This window comes from Pseudophryne corroboree, chromosome 6 (assembly GCF_028390025.1).
Source record: "Pseudophryne corroboree isolate aPseCor3 chromosome 6, aPseCor3.hap2, whole genome shotgun sequence".
Classification (NCBI taxonomy): domain Eukaryota; kingdom Metazoa; phylum Chordata; class Amphibia; order Anura; family Myobatrachidae; genus Pseudophryne; species Pseudophryne corroboree.
In genome coordinates this window covers 568,078,080-568,092,764 of record NC_086449.1, presented here as the reverse complement: position 1 = coordinate 568,092,764, position 14,685 = coordinate 568,078,080, and the positions used below count along the sequence as shown (strand labels likewise).

At 46.4% G+C, this 14,685-nt stretch overlaps 1 protein-coding gene across 4 annotated transcripts in view; it reads left to right on the top strand.

Annotated features, from left to right (window-relative positions):
* Positions 1 to 14,685, top strand: part of PARPBP (PARP1 binding protein) — a 139,025-nt gene that overhangs the window by 121,809 nt on the left and 2,531 nt on the right. For all 4 annotated transcript variants that reach the window (XM_063927801.1, XM_063927798.1, XM_063927799.1 and 1 more), the window contains one exon: positions 8,139 to 8,220. In XM_063927801.1, coding sequence (XP_063783871.1) covers positions 8,139 to 8,220 — 82 coding nt within the window. The remainder of the gene's footprint in view (positions 1 to 8,138; positions 8,221 to 14,685) is intronic.

Genomic DNA, 14,685 nt, shown 5'->3' with positions numbered 1-14,685 from the left:
GAGAGAGTTAGATTTGGGTGTGGTGTGTTCAATCTGCAATCTAATTTGCAGTGTAAAAATAAAGCAGCCAGTATTTACCCTGCACAGAAACAAAATAACCCACCCAAATCTAACTCTTTCTGCACATGTTATATCTGCCTCCCCTGCAGTGAACATGGTTTTGGCCAATTGCTAAAAAAAAAATCCTGCTGCGATCAACTTGGAATTACCCCCTTAGTCAGGGTTCTCTGGTACAAGTACCCTGTGAAATACATCCAGTTAACTGTGCAGTGTTATATCTATTGACTACATAGCGCTATATATATATATATATATATATATATATATATATATATATATATATATATATTATATATACTGGTCCAGTGCAGTATTGTTAGTAATAACCTCTGCATTGTATAACTGTGACTATATGTGTGTGCATTAGCTTGCTGAGTGGTTTCCATTTCGTGTCTCTCACTCAACGTGCTATCCCTATATTCTATAACCTGAGGGGGCTTGGTGCGTCAGGTTTTATAATTTTATATAGGATTTTCACAAGATATACTTTAATACGTATTTTTCTCTGTGATTTTAGTCACCATATCTCTCCTGTATCTCTGCTTGTGCTGACTACACTACGCAGGGGTTTGGGCAAGAGGTATTGTGCTGCTGACATTTGTACTGTGTTACCTGATACTGCAAGTTATCATGTCTGCTTCTGAAGGTAACGGTTCTGGGGCTGAACACACTGCTGATGTTGCTGAAGCCACAGATCCCTATGAGGAGACTATAGCAGCTGTGGGCTCTGCTTCTGGGGGCTCCTTGCCGCCCAGTGGGACTGTGGCAACGGGGGTACATAATGACCCACTGTGGGCTACTTTCTCCACGCTTCTACATACGCTAGTTACTAAACTAACAACCCCTATGGGACCCCCTATGCCGGTGCAACCGTATGTGGTCCCCGCAGCTAACCCGCCGTGGGCAGATAATTTATCTGCTCAATTGAAGAAGTTGAACCAGTCCTTGACTACTAAAATGTCTGACCCTCGCTCGCCTAAGACCAAGGGGTCCTCTAAGCGAGCTCTTATCTCCTTACAATCCACTGCTGTCACTGACACCCCGTCTGATGAAGATGGCGCTTACGCTGACCCCACAGATTCTGACACAGATACTGCTGATGGGGAGGGTAGTTCACATGTGGATGTTCCTGATCTTCTGGAGGCTATTAAGTTGATTTTACAGATTACGGATGATCCCGAGCCATCAGTCCCTCCTAAGAAACCAGACAGGTTTAAGCGTCAGAAGGTGGTTAAACAAGTTTTACCTCACTCTGACCACCTAGTGGATATATGTCAGGAAACCCGGGAAAGAAGTTTGTGCCTCAAAAGAAGATGCTGACTCGCTATCCCCTCGCGCCAGAGCTGTCTAAAAATTGGGAAACGCCTCTTCCAGTAGAATCACATGTGGCTAGGATGGTGGTTTCCTCAGCTCTACCTGTCACTACCGTCACGTCTCTAAAAGAGCCTACGGATAAACGTGTGGAGGGTTATCTGAAAGCGATTTACACCATCACGGGTGCTGCACAGAGGCCCACTATTGCAGCAACATGGGCTGCAGAGGCCATTGAAGCATGGGCCCTAGAGTTGGAAGCTGAAATATCTTTTGACCATGCTAGACAATGCTTGTCATATATTGTCACAGCTTCTCACTATATTAAAGAGGCGGCTTCTGATGCCGGTATTCTAGCAGCCAAGGCCTCTACTACATCAGTCCTGGCTCGCCGGATATTGTGGTTGAGATCCTGGTCTGTGTATCTGGACTCTAGAAAAACCCTGGAGGTACTCCTTTTCAAGGGAGATATTCTGTTTGGGGAGGACTTAAATAAGATAGTGGCTGACTTGGCTACTGCCAAAACTGCCTGTCTGCCAAGTACCGCTCCTTCTGTGTTGAAGGCTAAAGGTACTTCCTTTTGCCCCTTTCGTCCTTCAGGTAAAGCAAAAGGTCAGGCGTACAACAAGCAGGCCCGCACTTCCAAACCTGGTAAGCCAAAGCCCAAAAGAGCCTGGGCTGCCCGTCAGCCAGCCTCCAAGACTGATAAGCCTACCGCATGACGGGGCGGGCCTCCCTCTGGGGGATCCCAGGGTGGGGGGCTGACTTCTAGGGTATACCCAGGAATGGTTGAAGACCACTTCAGATGCCTAGGTACGGGAAGTCGTCTCTCGAGGTTATGCCATAGCCTTCAAAAACTGTCCCCCCTCATCGATTTTGCCTGACAGACGTCCCGTTGGACCAGACAAAGGCAGACACTCTACATTCGGTGGTACAGACCCTCCTGGATACAGGAGTTGTAGTACAGGCGCCTCTTGCTCAGAGGGGCCGGGGGTACTATTCTCCACTGTTTCTAGTCCCGAAACCGAATGGGTCCTCTCGGACCATTCTCAATCTCAAGGCATTGAACAGGTTTGTGAAAGTTTCCAAGTTCCGTGTGGAAACCCTTCGCTCTATAGTTCTGCCCTTGGAACCTGGGGATTACATGGTCTTCCTGAACATACAGGATGCTTACCTGCATATTCCTATAGCAGTGTCACATCAGCAACACCTGAGGTTTGCGATTGGCAACCTCAATTACCAGTTTCGGGCGTTACCTTTTGGTTTAACTACGGCTCCGCGAGTCTTCACCAAAGTTATGGCAGTGATGACGGTGGTACTCCGTCGTCAAGGGGTCAGGATCCTGCCGTATCTGGACGACTTGTTAATCCTGGCAAATTCCCCAGAACTTCTCCTACGTCATCTGGATATGACGGTCCGGTTTCTACAAGCCCACGGGTGGCTCATCAAATGGAAGAAATCCTCCCTGGTCCCTGCTCAGAGCATGGTGCACCTGGGAGCGCTATTGTACCCTCACAACCAGCGGTTGTTCTTGTCTCAGGAGAAAGTCCTGTTGCTTCCTTTCTCGTCCGCAAGTGTCGATACATTCGGCGATGCAGGTGCTGGGCCTCATGGTCTCAGCATTCGACATGGTGGAGTATGCTCAATTCCATTCTCGCCCCCTCTAGAGGCTGATTCTAGCCAAGTGGGACGGACTGCCTCACTGGATCAGGTCTCACATGATCTCATTGACTCCGGAGGTCCGTCTGTCACTGCACTGGTGGCTCCAGGACCAACGATTGTGCAGGGCCCGTCCCTTCTGGATATCCGACTGGGTCCTGTTGACGACGGATGCCAGTCTAAGAGGTTGGGGCGTGGTGCTGGAGCAACACTCCCTTCATGGTCGGTGGACCAAGGAGGAATCTCTCCTCTCGATCAACATTCTGGAATTGCGGGCGGTCTTCAATGCATTGAACCTGGCCCAGCATTTAATTCAGAACTGTCCTGTTCAAGTACAGTCGGACAATGCCACCACAGTGGCTTACATAAATCATCAAGGCGGCACTCGAAGCTGTTTGGCAATGAAGGAAGTCTCATGGATTCTACAATGGGCGGAATGCCATCTACCGGCCATATCGGCAATATTCATTCAGGGGGTCCTGAATTGGGAAGCGGACTTTCGCAGTCGTCAGGACGTACACGCCGGAGAGTGGGGCCTCCATCCAGAAGTGTTTTAACTCCTAGTGGAAAAGTGGGACCTTCCAGACGTAGATCTGATGGCGTCTCGACACAATCGCAAGGTTCTGGTCTTCGGAGCAAGGACAAGGGATCCTCAAGCAGCATTCGTGGATGCGCTGGCGGTGCTGTGGAGGTTTCGGCTGCCGTACGTGTTCCCTCCGGTGTCACTCCTGCCCAGGGTAATTCGGAAGTTCAAGCAAGAAAGAGGAATTCTGTTTCACATAGCACCAGCGTGGCCCAGACGGCACTGGTTCTCAGACCTGCAGTGCCTATCGTCAGAGCGTCCAATTCTACTTCCACAACGCCCAGACCTCCTCGTTCAGGGCCCCTGTGTCTACCAGGACCTGTCCCGGCTGTCTTTGACGGCGTGGCTCTTGAAGCATCCTGCTAGAGGGTTTTCTGAGGCGGACATTCAAACTATGTTGCGGGCCCGGAAACCGGCTTCTGCTCGGATTTACTATAGGGTCTGGCATTCTTACTTTGTTTGGTGCGCATCTAACAATTATGACGCTTCCAAGTTTAGTATAGCCAAGTTGCAAAAATGGAATTACTAAGTAATTACCTTTTGGCGCTCGTAGTGAGTTGCTTTTCCTATAGCAGCTAATATAACGGGGTTAGTTAGACCCCACAACTAAAACAACAATAAACAAGAAAAAGCGCTGGGAAACTGGATAAGAATTTACTAACAATTTTAATAAAGTGATAAAAATAAATTAATACTGTTGCAACAGATGATTAAAACAAAAGTGTATCTAATTAAAATTAGGGCATAATATAGCACTGCAAGAAATTTAAGAAGTCCCGTATACTTGGTATGGGATATATATTGTTGGCCGGTACTCAAATGAACCAGTTCATCCCCAGGAATAGTGCCACAGTCCAGGAACAAATATATGCGAATGGTATTATTACCAACTGCAGTTAGAATGACCTTACTGGCTTGGTTCAAGATGCTACTTGGTCCGATTGGTCGCTCAGGTCCAAAACGTGCAGATGTCCAATTCGCTGATGGAAAAAGTTCCTATATCCGACTTCTAGGCGGTTGTAATGGGATGAAGAATTAGAGTCCAGCCAATCCACCGACGCGTTTCGCTGTTTAGCACAGCTTTATCAAGGTGATGTGTTGCAGTGACTGAGTGCCCTTTATATAGCAGTGCTAATAGCCCATATGAAACAGGTGTGTCAAATTAGAAACATTTAAATAATGAATAAAACAAAATTCTATCCAGTTCCCAAGTATAGTGACAGACTCTGAGACTGTAATATCATTTATACATCATGTTTTTATTAGTGCAAGACCCTTTTTGTATAATTACAATAAATATAAAGGCCGGTTTCCGGTCACATGATCGCGGGGTCATTTCCTATATCTGGATAGCTTAAGTGGAGTCCACCTGTGGTAAATTGAGTTGATTGGACATGATTAGGAAATGCACACCCCTGTCTATATAAGTTCCCACACTAAACAGTGCAAATTAAGCATGAAGTCAAAGGAATTGTCTGTAGACTTCTGAGACCAGATTGTCTCGATGCACAAATCTGGAGAAGGGTACAGAAAAATATCTGCTGTTTTGAAGGTCCCAATGAGCACAGTGGCCTCCATCATCCGTAAATGGAAGAAGTTCAAAACTACCAGGACTCTTCCTAGAGCTGGCCGTCCATCTAAACTGAGCGATCTTGTGAGAAGGGCCCTAGTCAGGGAGGTGACCAAGAACCCGATGGTCACTGTCAGAGCTACAGCCTTCCTCTGTGGAGAGAGGAGAACCTTCCAGAAGGACAACCATATCTCCAGCAATCCACCAATCAGGCCTGTATGGTAGTGGCCAGACTGAAGCCACGCCTTGGTAAAAAGCACATGACAGATCGCTTGGAGTCTGCCAAAATGCACCTGAAGGACTCTCAGACCATGAGAAGCAAAATTCTCTGGTCTGATGAGGCAAAGATTGAACTCTTTGGCGTGAATGCCCGGCTTCATGTTTGGAGCAAACCAGGCACCGCTCATCACCAGGCCAATACCATCCCTACAGTGAAGCAAGGTGGTGGCAGCATCATGCTATGGGGATGTTTTTCAGCAGCAGGAACTGGGAGACTAGTCAGGATTGAGGGAAAGTTGAATGCAGCAATGTACAGAGACATCCTGGATGAAAACCCTCTTCAGAGCGCTCTTGACCTCAGATTTGGGCGACTGTTCATCTTTCAAGATAAGTGGCTGCAGGACAACTCTGTAAATGTCCTTGAGTGGCCCAGCCGGAGCCCAGACTTGAATCCGATTGAACATCTCTGGAGAGATCTGAAAATGGCTGTACATTGATGCTTCCCATCCAACCTTATGGAGCTTGAGAGGTGCTGCAAAGAGGAATGGGTGAAACTGCCCAAAGATAGGAGTGCCAAGCTTGTGGCATCATATTCAAAAAGACTTGAGGCTGTCACTGCTGCCAAAGGTACATCAACAAAGTATTGAGGAAAGGCTGTGAATGTGAGCGATGTGATTTCTTAGTTTTTTATTTTTAATAAATTTGCAAAAATCTCTCTTTTTTCACGTTGTCATTATGGGGTATTTTGTGTACAATTTTGAGGGGAAAAATGAATTTATTCAATTTTGGATTATATGGCTGTAACATAACAAAATGTGGAAAAAGTGAAGCACTGTGAATGCTTTCCGGATTCACTGTATTCCCGATAAGTGGCGGGATGCATTGCATCACTGATACTGTATGTAGTACATACAGCCTGTAAAGTGGCAGGAGCAAATTTGCTGGTACTACTGTATATCACTCTACACTTTATCACTCTCCAAGGCTTAGTACATCTGCCTCTAATGGTGTGTCCAGAGCATTTTGGAGAAATACTACCAGGAATTCAATTACCTGGAGAATGCCTTACGGCATGTGGGTCAAAGTATTCAAGCTATTTGCAGTTTTATTGGCGTTTGGTAAGCTCTGGGCACAATGTACAGTTTTGTGATTTTTGTTGATGGCAGCTGGTGACATCAGTAGTGGTAACTTAAATGGGAGGGGACTGCTCATCTCTTTATTTTTGTACTTTTTTTATTTTTTAACTATTTGTAAACTTTTATAGACAGAGGCATGTATGGATCTCACTGATCTGTGCATGCTTCTGTCTAGCTCGCCAGCCAGAAGCTGGTGTATTGTTTTTGAAATTTTTGGTAATGGTTTTTAGGTGTGAGTTATAAACTCTCATCCTATTATTATATTGCCCAAGTTAAATGTGTGCAACGGCAAAACATCTGGAATGCAAGTTTTGGGATTGCTGGAAACATGCAAGTTTGCATATTCCCGCACCCTTACATTTGCGAGAGTCGGCAAAACGTTTGAGTTTAGCGCTAAATCAGCATTTTTTGTTGTTGTTGCTACATCGCATCCCATAACGTGTGGCCCATAGTCTTCATGCTAGGCTGTTTTAGGAGAGTTTTAAGTAAAGGGCAAAATGCGCCCGGCCCCTTTAGCGGCACCCTGCTAAAACAACATTTCCACTGTGGCCGCGTGAATAGATGCCATGCGCATGGCATCTATTCACATTAATGGGCGAGAGCATTGGGGAAGCACAGCGCCTCCGTAAGTGCTGGGCATACCCCATCAGTAATTCCACGACTGGGGCACGCCCCTATTAGTGATGTCAAAGGGCTTGGACCATGCCCCAATAGTGACACAGGTGGGGGCCATGCCCCCTTTACGCGCGCACGGTACCTGTCCGCCACACTTCCCTAATAGTTGGGGGGGGGGGGCACTGCATACAAAATACTTTTGGCTTTTAGGGGGGAAAAAAGGCTGCATTCCTTCTGCAGTATTAGTATCGGTCATTATTAGTAGGTGCTCCTGCCAATTAATTTTCCTACTCTGTAATTAGTATATAAATGTATAAACGATCCTGTCCAAAATAGACAGGGAAATCTGGTAAAGCCTTTTATGTAACAGTAATCCCGCCCTCTACTTTATGGATATGCTTATATTTCACAGAATACTTGGTTCTGTGTTCACCTTAACATTTCTTATTGGTGCAATGAGGAATGAGGTTTTATTTTAATTTATGAAAATGAAGGACTTAAATTGGCCACTTTTATATATAGGCTTTATATATTTATATTTACCTCTGTATTTCCCAGAGTTTGTTTTGGACTCTATATACATATCTGTCCTGAGCCTAAAAATAAAGCTACCCAACATTTGCCGGCTACATGCAAAAGCAGCCAGTATTTTTTTATGTGAATGCAAAAATAATAAATGTATTTGTTCCTGATGCAAGGTTGTTTGTTTTTGTTTTTTTTGCTTTGCTTCAACCTCAATCAGCCCCTTTATGTGGAACCCTAACCAGATGATAAGTAATAGTGGTCCTTGTGGGCACAGGCCTGTGGGGGTTTTCTAGCTATGTAGTTATGGAACGGCTAAGTTGTCTGGCATATGAAATCTGTCTAGAAAGGGTATAAAGTCACATTTCAGTTCTCGGCAATCCATACAGAATATCTTGTGTTATTAGTAATATATAGATAATTTTATTTATTTATTTATTTTTTGTTTTCCTTTTCAATGCAGGACTCCAGAACAGAATCATGGATCCTCTCCCAAACCTCTCAGCCAACGTGTCCAGAAATGCGTGAACAAAAATGACCCCAAGGTACTTAAACAGCGTGCAATAGCTGACTTGGCTCATGCAGGACATAACTATTAGGGCCATGCTGATAAGGATCTAATCGCCACTTTAGCATTGCATCTATTTGTAACACACCCAGAAAAACAGAGGCAATATTATTGAAAAGTATTTAATTATATAAGTCATCAAAAAAACACAAACATTGCCTTCCAAAAACAGCAATTTCTCTATTTTTACATTACAAAACAAACCCTTACAGGTCCTCCTTCTAAAAACTGTACAAATAATTTGCTTAGGTAGAGTAAGAAGTTATGTCAGTAATAGAATGGTCTTTTCTCTGACGTCCTAGTGGATGCTGGGAACTCCGTAAGGACCATGGGGAATAGCGGCTCCGCAGGAGACAGGGCACATCTAAAGAAAGCTTTAGGATCACCTGGTGTGCACTGGCTCCTCCCCCTATGACCCTCCTCCAAGCCTCAGTTAGATTTTCTGTGCCCGACGAGAAGGGTGCACACTAGGGGCTCTCCTGAGCTCTTTGTGAAAGTTTTAGTTTAGGTTTATTATTTTCAGTGAGACCTGCTGGCAACAGGCTCACTGCATCGAGGGACTAAGGGGAGAAGAAGCGAACTCACCTGCGTGCAGAGTGGATTGGGCTTCTTAGGCTACTGGACATTAGCTCCAGAGGGACGATCACAGGTTCAGCCTGGATGGGTCACCGGAGCCGCGCCGCCGGCCCCCTTACAGAGCCAGAAGAGCGAAGAGGTCCGGAAAAATCGGCGGCAGAAGACTTTCCTGTCTTCAGATAAAGGTAGGCGCACAGCACCGCAGCTGTGCGCCATTGCTCTCAGCACACTTCACACTCCGGTCACTGAGGGTGCAGGGCGCTGGGGGGGCAGCACCCTGAGACGCAATAAATCGATAGAAAACCTTTTATGGCTAAAATAAATGCATCACATATAACTCCTGGGCTATATGGATGCATTTAACCCCTGCCAAAACATACAAGAAAACGGATGATAGGCTCCGCCCCTTTCTCGGCGTCCTTATCTCCTCAGCACACTGGCGCCATTTTCCCTCACAGCTCAGTTGGAGGGAAGCTCCCTGCCTCTCCCCTGCAGTCACTACACTACAGAAAGGGGTTAAAAAAGAGAGGGGGGCACAAATTAGGCGCAGTATAAACAATACAGCAGCTATAAAGGGAAAAACACTTATATAAGGTTATCCCTGTATATATATATCGCTCTGGTGTGTGCTGGCAAACTCTCCCTCTGTCTCCCCAAAGGGCTAGTGGGGTCCTGTCCTCTATCAGAGCATTCCCTGTGTGTGTGCTGTGTGTCGGTACGTTTGTGTCGACATATATGAGGAGAAAAATGATGAGGAGACGGAGTAGAGTGTCTGTAATAGTGTTGTCACCCCCTGGGGGGTCGACACCTGAGTGGATGTACTGTTGAAATTGCGTGACAGTGTCAGCTTTGTATAAAAGACAGTGGTTGACATGAGACAGCCGGCTACTCAGCTTGTGCATGTCCAGACGTCTCATACAGGGGCTCTAAAGCGCCCGTTACCTCAGATACAGACGCCGACACGGATACTGACTCCTGTGTCGACGGTGAAGAGACAACCGTGATTTCCAATAGGGCCACACATTGCATGATTGAGGCAATGGAAAAAGTTTACACTCTTCTGATAATATAAATACCACCAAAAAAAGGGGTATTATGTTTGGTGAGGAAAAACTTCCTGTAGTTTTCCTGAATCTGAGAAATAAAATGAGGTGTGTGATGATGCGTGGGTTTCCCCCCGATAACAATTGATAATTTCTAAAAAGTTATTGGCAGTATACCTTTTCCCGCCAGAGGTTAGGGTGCGTTGGGAAACACCCCCTAGGGGGATAAGGCGCTCACACGCTTGTACAAGGGCTCTACCCTCTCTGGAGATGGCCGCCCTTAAGGATCCTGCTGATAGAAAGCAGGAGGGTATCCTAAAATGTATTTACACACATACTGGTGTTATACTGCGACCAGCAATCGCCTCAGCCTGGATGTGCAGTGCTGGGTTGGCGTGGTCGGATTCCCTGACTGGAAATATGATATCCTAGATAAGGACAGTATATTATTGCCTATAGAGCAATTAAAAGATGCATTTCTATATATGCATGATGCACAGCGGAATATTTGCCGACTGGCATCAAGTATAAGTGCGTTGTCCAATTATACCAGTAAAGTGGTCAGGTGATGCGGATTCCAAACGGCATTTGGAAGTATTGCCTTAAAAGAGGGGATGTACCCCAGGTCGCCTCTCAAAATAAGACGCCGTATTATCAGGCGCAGGCCTGGTTGGCAAGCGGACAAAAGGGTTCCTCTTTTCTGCTCGTGACAGAGGGAGAGGAAAATGGCTGCAGAGATCAGCCAGTTCCAAGGAACAGAAACTCTTTTCCGCCTCTGCCAAGCCCTCAGTATGACGCTAGGGCTTTACAAGTTCAGGCACGGTGGGGTCCCGTTCTCAATGAATTTCAGTGCGCAGTGGGCTCACTCGCAAGTAGACCCCTGGATCCTTCTGGTAATATTTCAGGGGTACAAATTGAAATTCGAGACGTATCCCCCTCGCCGTTTCCAAAGGTCTGTTTTACCGACGTCTCCCGCTGACAGGGAGGCAAGTTTGGAAACCATTCACAAGCTGTATTCCCAGCAGGTGATAATCAAGGTACCCCTCCTGCAACAGGGAACGGGGTATTATTCCACACTATTGTGGTACCGAAGCCAGACGGCTCGGGGAGACCGATTTTAAAATCTAAAATCTTTGAACACTTGCATACAGAGGTTCAAATTCAAAATTGAGTCACTCAGAGCAGTGATTGCAAACCTGGAAGAAGGGGACTACATGATGTCTCGGGACATCAAGGATGCTTACCTTCAGGTCAAAATTTACCCTTCTCACCAAGGGTATTTCAGGTTATGGTACAGAACTGTCACTATCAGTTCGGACGCTGCCGTAGGGATGGTCCACGGCACCCCGGGTCTTTACTGAAGTAATGACCGTAATGATGATATTCCTTCGAAGGAAGGGAATTTTAGTTATCCGTTACTTCGACGATTCCCTGATAAGGGTAAGATCCAGGGAACAGTTGGAGATCGGTGTAACACTATATCAGGTAGTGTTGCGGCAGCACGATTGGATTCTCAATATTCCAAAATCGCAGCTGGTTCCGACGTCTTGTCTTCTGTTCCTAGGGATGATCCTGGACACAGTCCAGAAAGAAGGTGTTTCTCCCGGAGGAGAAAGCCAGGGAGTTATCCGAGCTAGTCAGGAACCTCCTAAAACCGAACCAAGTCTCAGTGCATCAATGCACAAGGGTTCTGGGTAAAAATGGTGGCTTCCTACGAAGCAATCCCATTCGGCAGATTCCACGCAAGACTTTCCAGTGGAACCTACTGGACAAATGGTCCGGGTCGCATCTTCAGATGCTTCAGCGGATAACCCTGTCACCGGGGACAAGGGTATCCCTCCTGTGGTGGTTGCAGAGTGCTCATCTTCTAGAGGGCCGCAGATTCGGCATTCGGGACTGGGTCCTGGTGGCCACGGATGCCAGCCTGCGAGGCTGGGGAGCAGTCACACAGGGAAGGAATTTCCAGGGCTTATGGTCAAGCCTGGAGACATCTCTTCATATAAACATTCTGGAACTAAGGGCCATTTACAATGCCCTAAGTCAAGCGAAACCCCTGCTTCAGGGTCAGGCGGTATTGATCCAATCGGACAACATCACGTCAGTCGCCCACGTAAACAGACAGGGCGGCACGGGAAGCAGGGGGGCAATGGCAGAAGCTGCAAGGATTCTTCGCTGGGCGGAAAATCATGTGATAGCACTGTCAGCAGTGTTCATTCCGGGAGTGGACAACTGGGAAGCAGACTTCCTCAGCAGACACGACCTTCACCCGGGAGAGTGGGGACTTCACCCAGAAGTCTTCCACCTGATTGTAAACCGTTGGGAAAAACCAAAGGTGGACATAATGGCGTCCCGTCTAAACAAAAAACTAGACCGATATTGCGCCAGGTCAGGGGACCCTCAGGCAATAGCGGTGGACGCTCTGGTAACACCGTGGGTGTACCAGTCAGTGTATGTGTTCCCTCCTCTGCCTCTCATACCAAAAGTACTGAGAATCATAAGAAGGAGAGGAGTAAGAACTATACTCGTGGTTCCGGATTGGCCAAGAAGGACTTGGTATCCGGAACTTCAAGAGATGCTCACGGACGAACCGTGGCCTCTACCTCTAAGAAAGGACCTGCTCCAGCAGGGGCCTTGTCTGTTCCAAGACTTACCGCGGCTGCGTTTGACGGCTTGGCGGTTGAACGCCGGATCCTGAAGGAAAAAGGCATTCCAGATGAAGTCATCCCTACCCTGGTCAAGGCCAGGAAGGACGTAACCGCAAAACATTATCACCGCATTTGGCGAAAATATGTTGCGTGGTGGGAGGCCAAGAAGGCCCCTACAGAGGAATTTCAACTGGGTCGTTTCCTCCATTTCCTGCAAACAGGACTGTCTATGGGCCTAAGATTAGGGCCCATTAAGGTTCAAATTTCGGCCCTGTCGATTTTCTTCCAAAAGGAACTGGCTTCAGTGCCTGAAGTTCAGACATTTGTAAAAGGGGTACTGCATATACAGCCTCCTTTTGTGCCTCCAGTGGCACCTTGGGATCTCAATGTTGTGTTGAGTTTCCTAAAGTCACATTGGTTTGAACTACTCACCACTGTGGACTTAAAATATCTCACATGGAAGGTGACGATGATGTTAGCCCTGGCTTCAGCCAGGCGTGTGTCAGAACTGGCGGCTTTATCATATAAAAGCCCTTATTTAATATTTCATTCTGACAGGGCAGAATTGAGGACTTGTCCTCAATTTCTACCTAAGGTGGTTTCTGCATTCCACATGAAGCAACCTATTGTGGTACCTGCGGCTACTAAAGACTTGGAGGATTCCAAGTTGCTTGACGTGGTCAGGGCCCTGAAAATATATGTTTCCAGGACGGCTGGAGTCAGAAAATCTGACTCGCTGTTTATCCTGTATGCACCCAACAAACTGGGTGCTCCTGCTTCTAAGCAGACGATTGCTCGTTGGATTTGTAGTACAATTCAGCTTGCACGTTCTGTGGCAGGCCTGCCACAGCCAAAAATCTTAAAATGCCCACTCCACAAGGAAGGTGGGCTCATCTTGGGCAGCTGCCCGAGGGGTCTCGGCTTTACAACTTTGCCGAGCAGTTACTTCGTCAGGAGCAAATACGTTTGTAAACTTCTACAAATTTGATACCCTGGCTGAGGAGGACCTGGAGTTCTCTCATTCGGTGCTGCAGAGTCATCCGCACTCTCCCGCCCGTTTGGGAGCTTTGGTATAATCCCCATGGTCCTTACGGAGTTCCCAGCATCCACTAGGACGTCAGAGAAAATAAGAATTTACTTACCGATAATTCTATTTCTCGTAGTCCGTAGTGGATGCTGGGCGCCCATCCCAAGTGTGGATTGTCTGCAATACTGGTACATAATTATTGTTACCAAAAAATTCGGGTTATTGTTGTAGTGAGCCATCTTTTATAGAGGTTTCTCTATTATCATGCTGTTAACTGGGTTCAGATCACAAGTTGTACAGTGTGATTGGTGTGGCTGGTATGAGTCTTACCCGGGATTCAAAATCCTTCCTTATTGTGTACGCTCGTCCGGGCACAGTATCCTAACTGAGGCTTGGAGGAGGGTCATAGGGGGAGGAGCCAGTGCACACCAGGTGATCCTAAAGCTTTCTTTAGATGTGCCCTGTCTCCTGCGGAGCCGCTATTCCCCATGGTCCTTACGGAGTTCCCAGCATCCACTACGGACTACGAGAAATAGAATTATCGGTAAGTAAATTCTTATTTTGTGTCCAGTAGGAAGACTGTTAAAATGTAATTTCCTTGTTTTCCTTAAAAAAAAAAAAATGGCATTTTGAACTCATATTCCATTTCCAAAATTGTGCTCCATACCAGCGACATAACTACCACACTGTAGCCTTGATACCAGGGGCAGGGCACTACCTCCCATGCAGTTTTCAAAATGTCCCCTATCTGCATTCATTTAAAATGAAATTAATAATTGATGCATATGGTGGGGACAGTGTTAGAGTGTGGGTCAAAGTACAAATTGTTTGGACCCTTTTTAGTTATTTTATTATGAGGAAACATTAAATTAAGGATGCAGCTTCTTTGTCCACAATGCAATATGTTTAAATCTCCTAGGAATGACTGATGTTCATACCTTTTTCCATATTTGTATCTGAGGGTATCCAGTCTCTAGGTCGACAAGACTTAGGTCGACCACTATTGGTCGACATGTTCTAGGTCAACTGGTTAAAAGGCCGACTTGAGTTTTTCACTTTTTTTTTTTCTTGTTTTGAACTTTTTCATACTTTACGATCCATGTGGACTACGATTGAGAACGGTAACCTGGAGGTACCTTGCCCGAAGCATG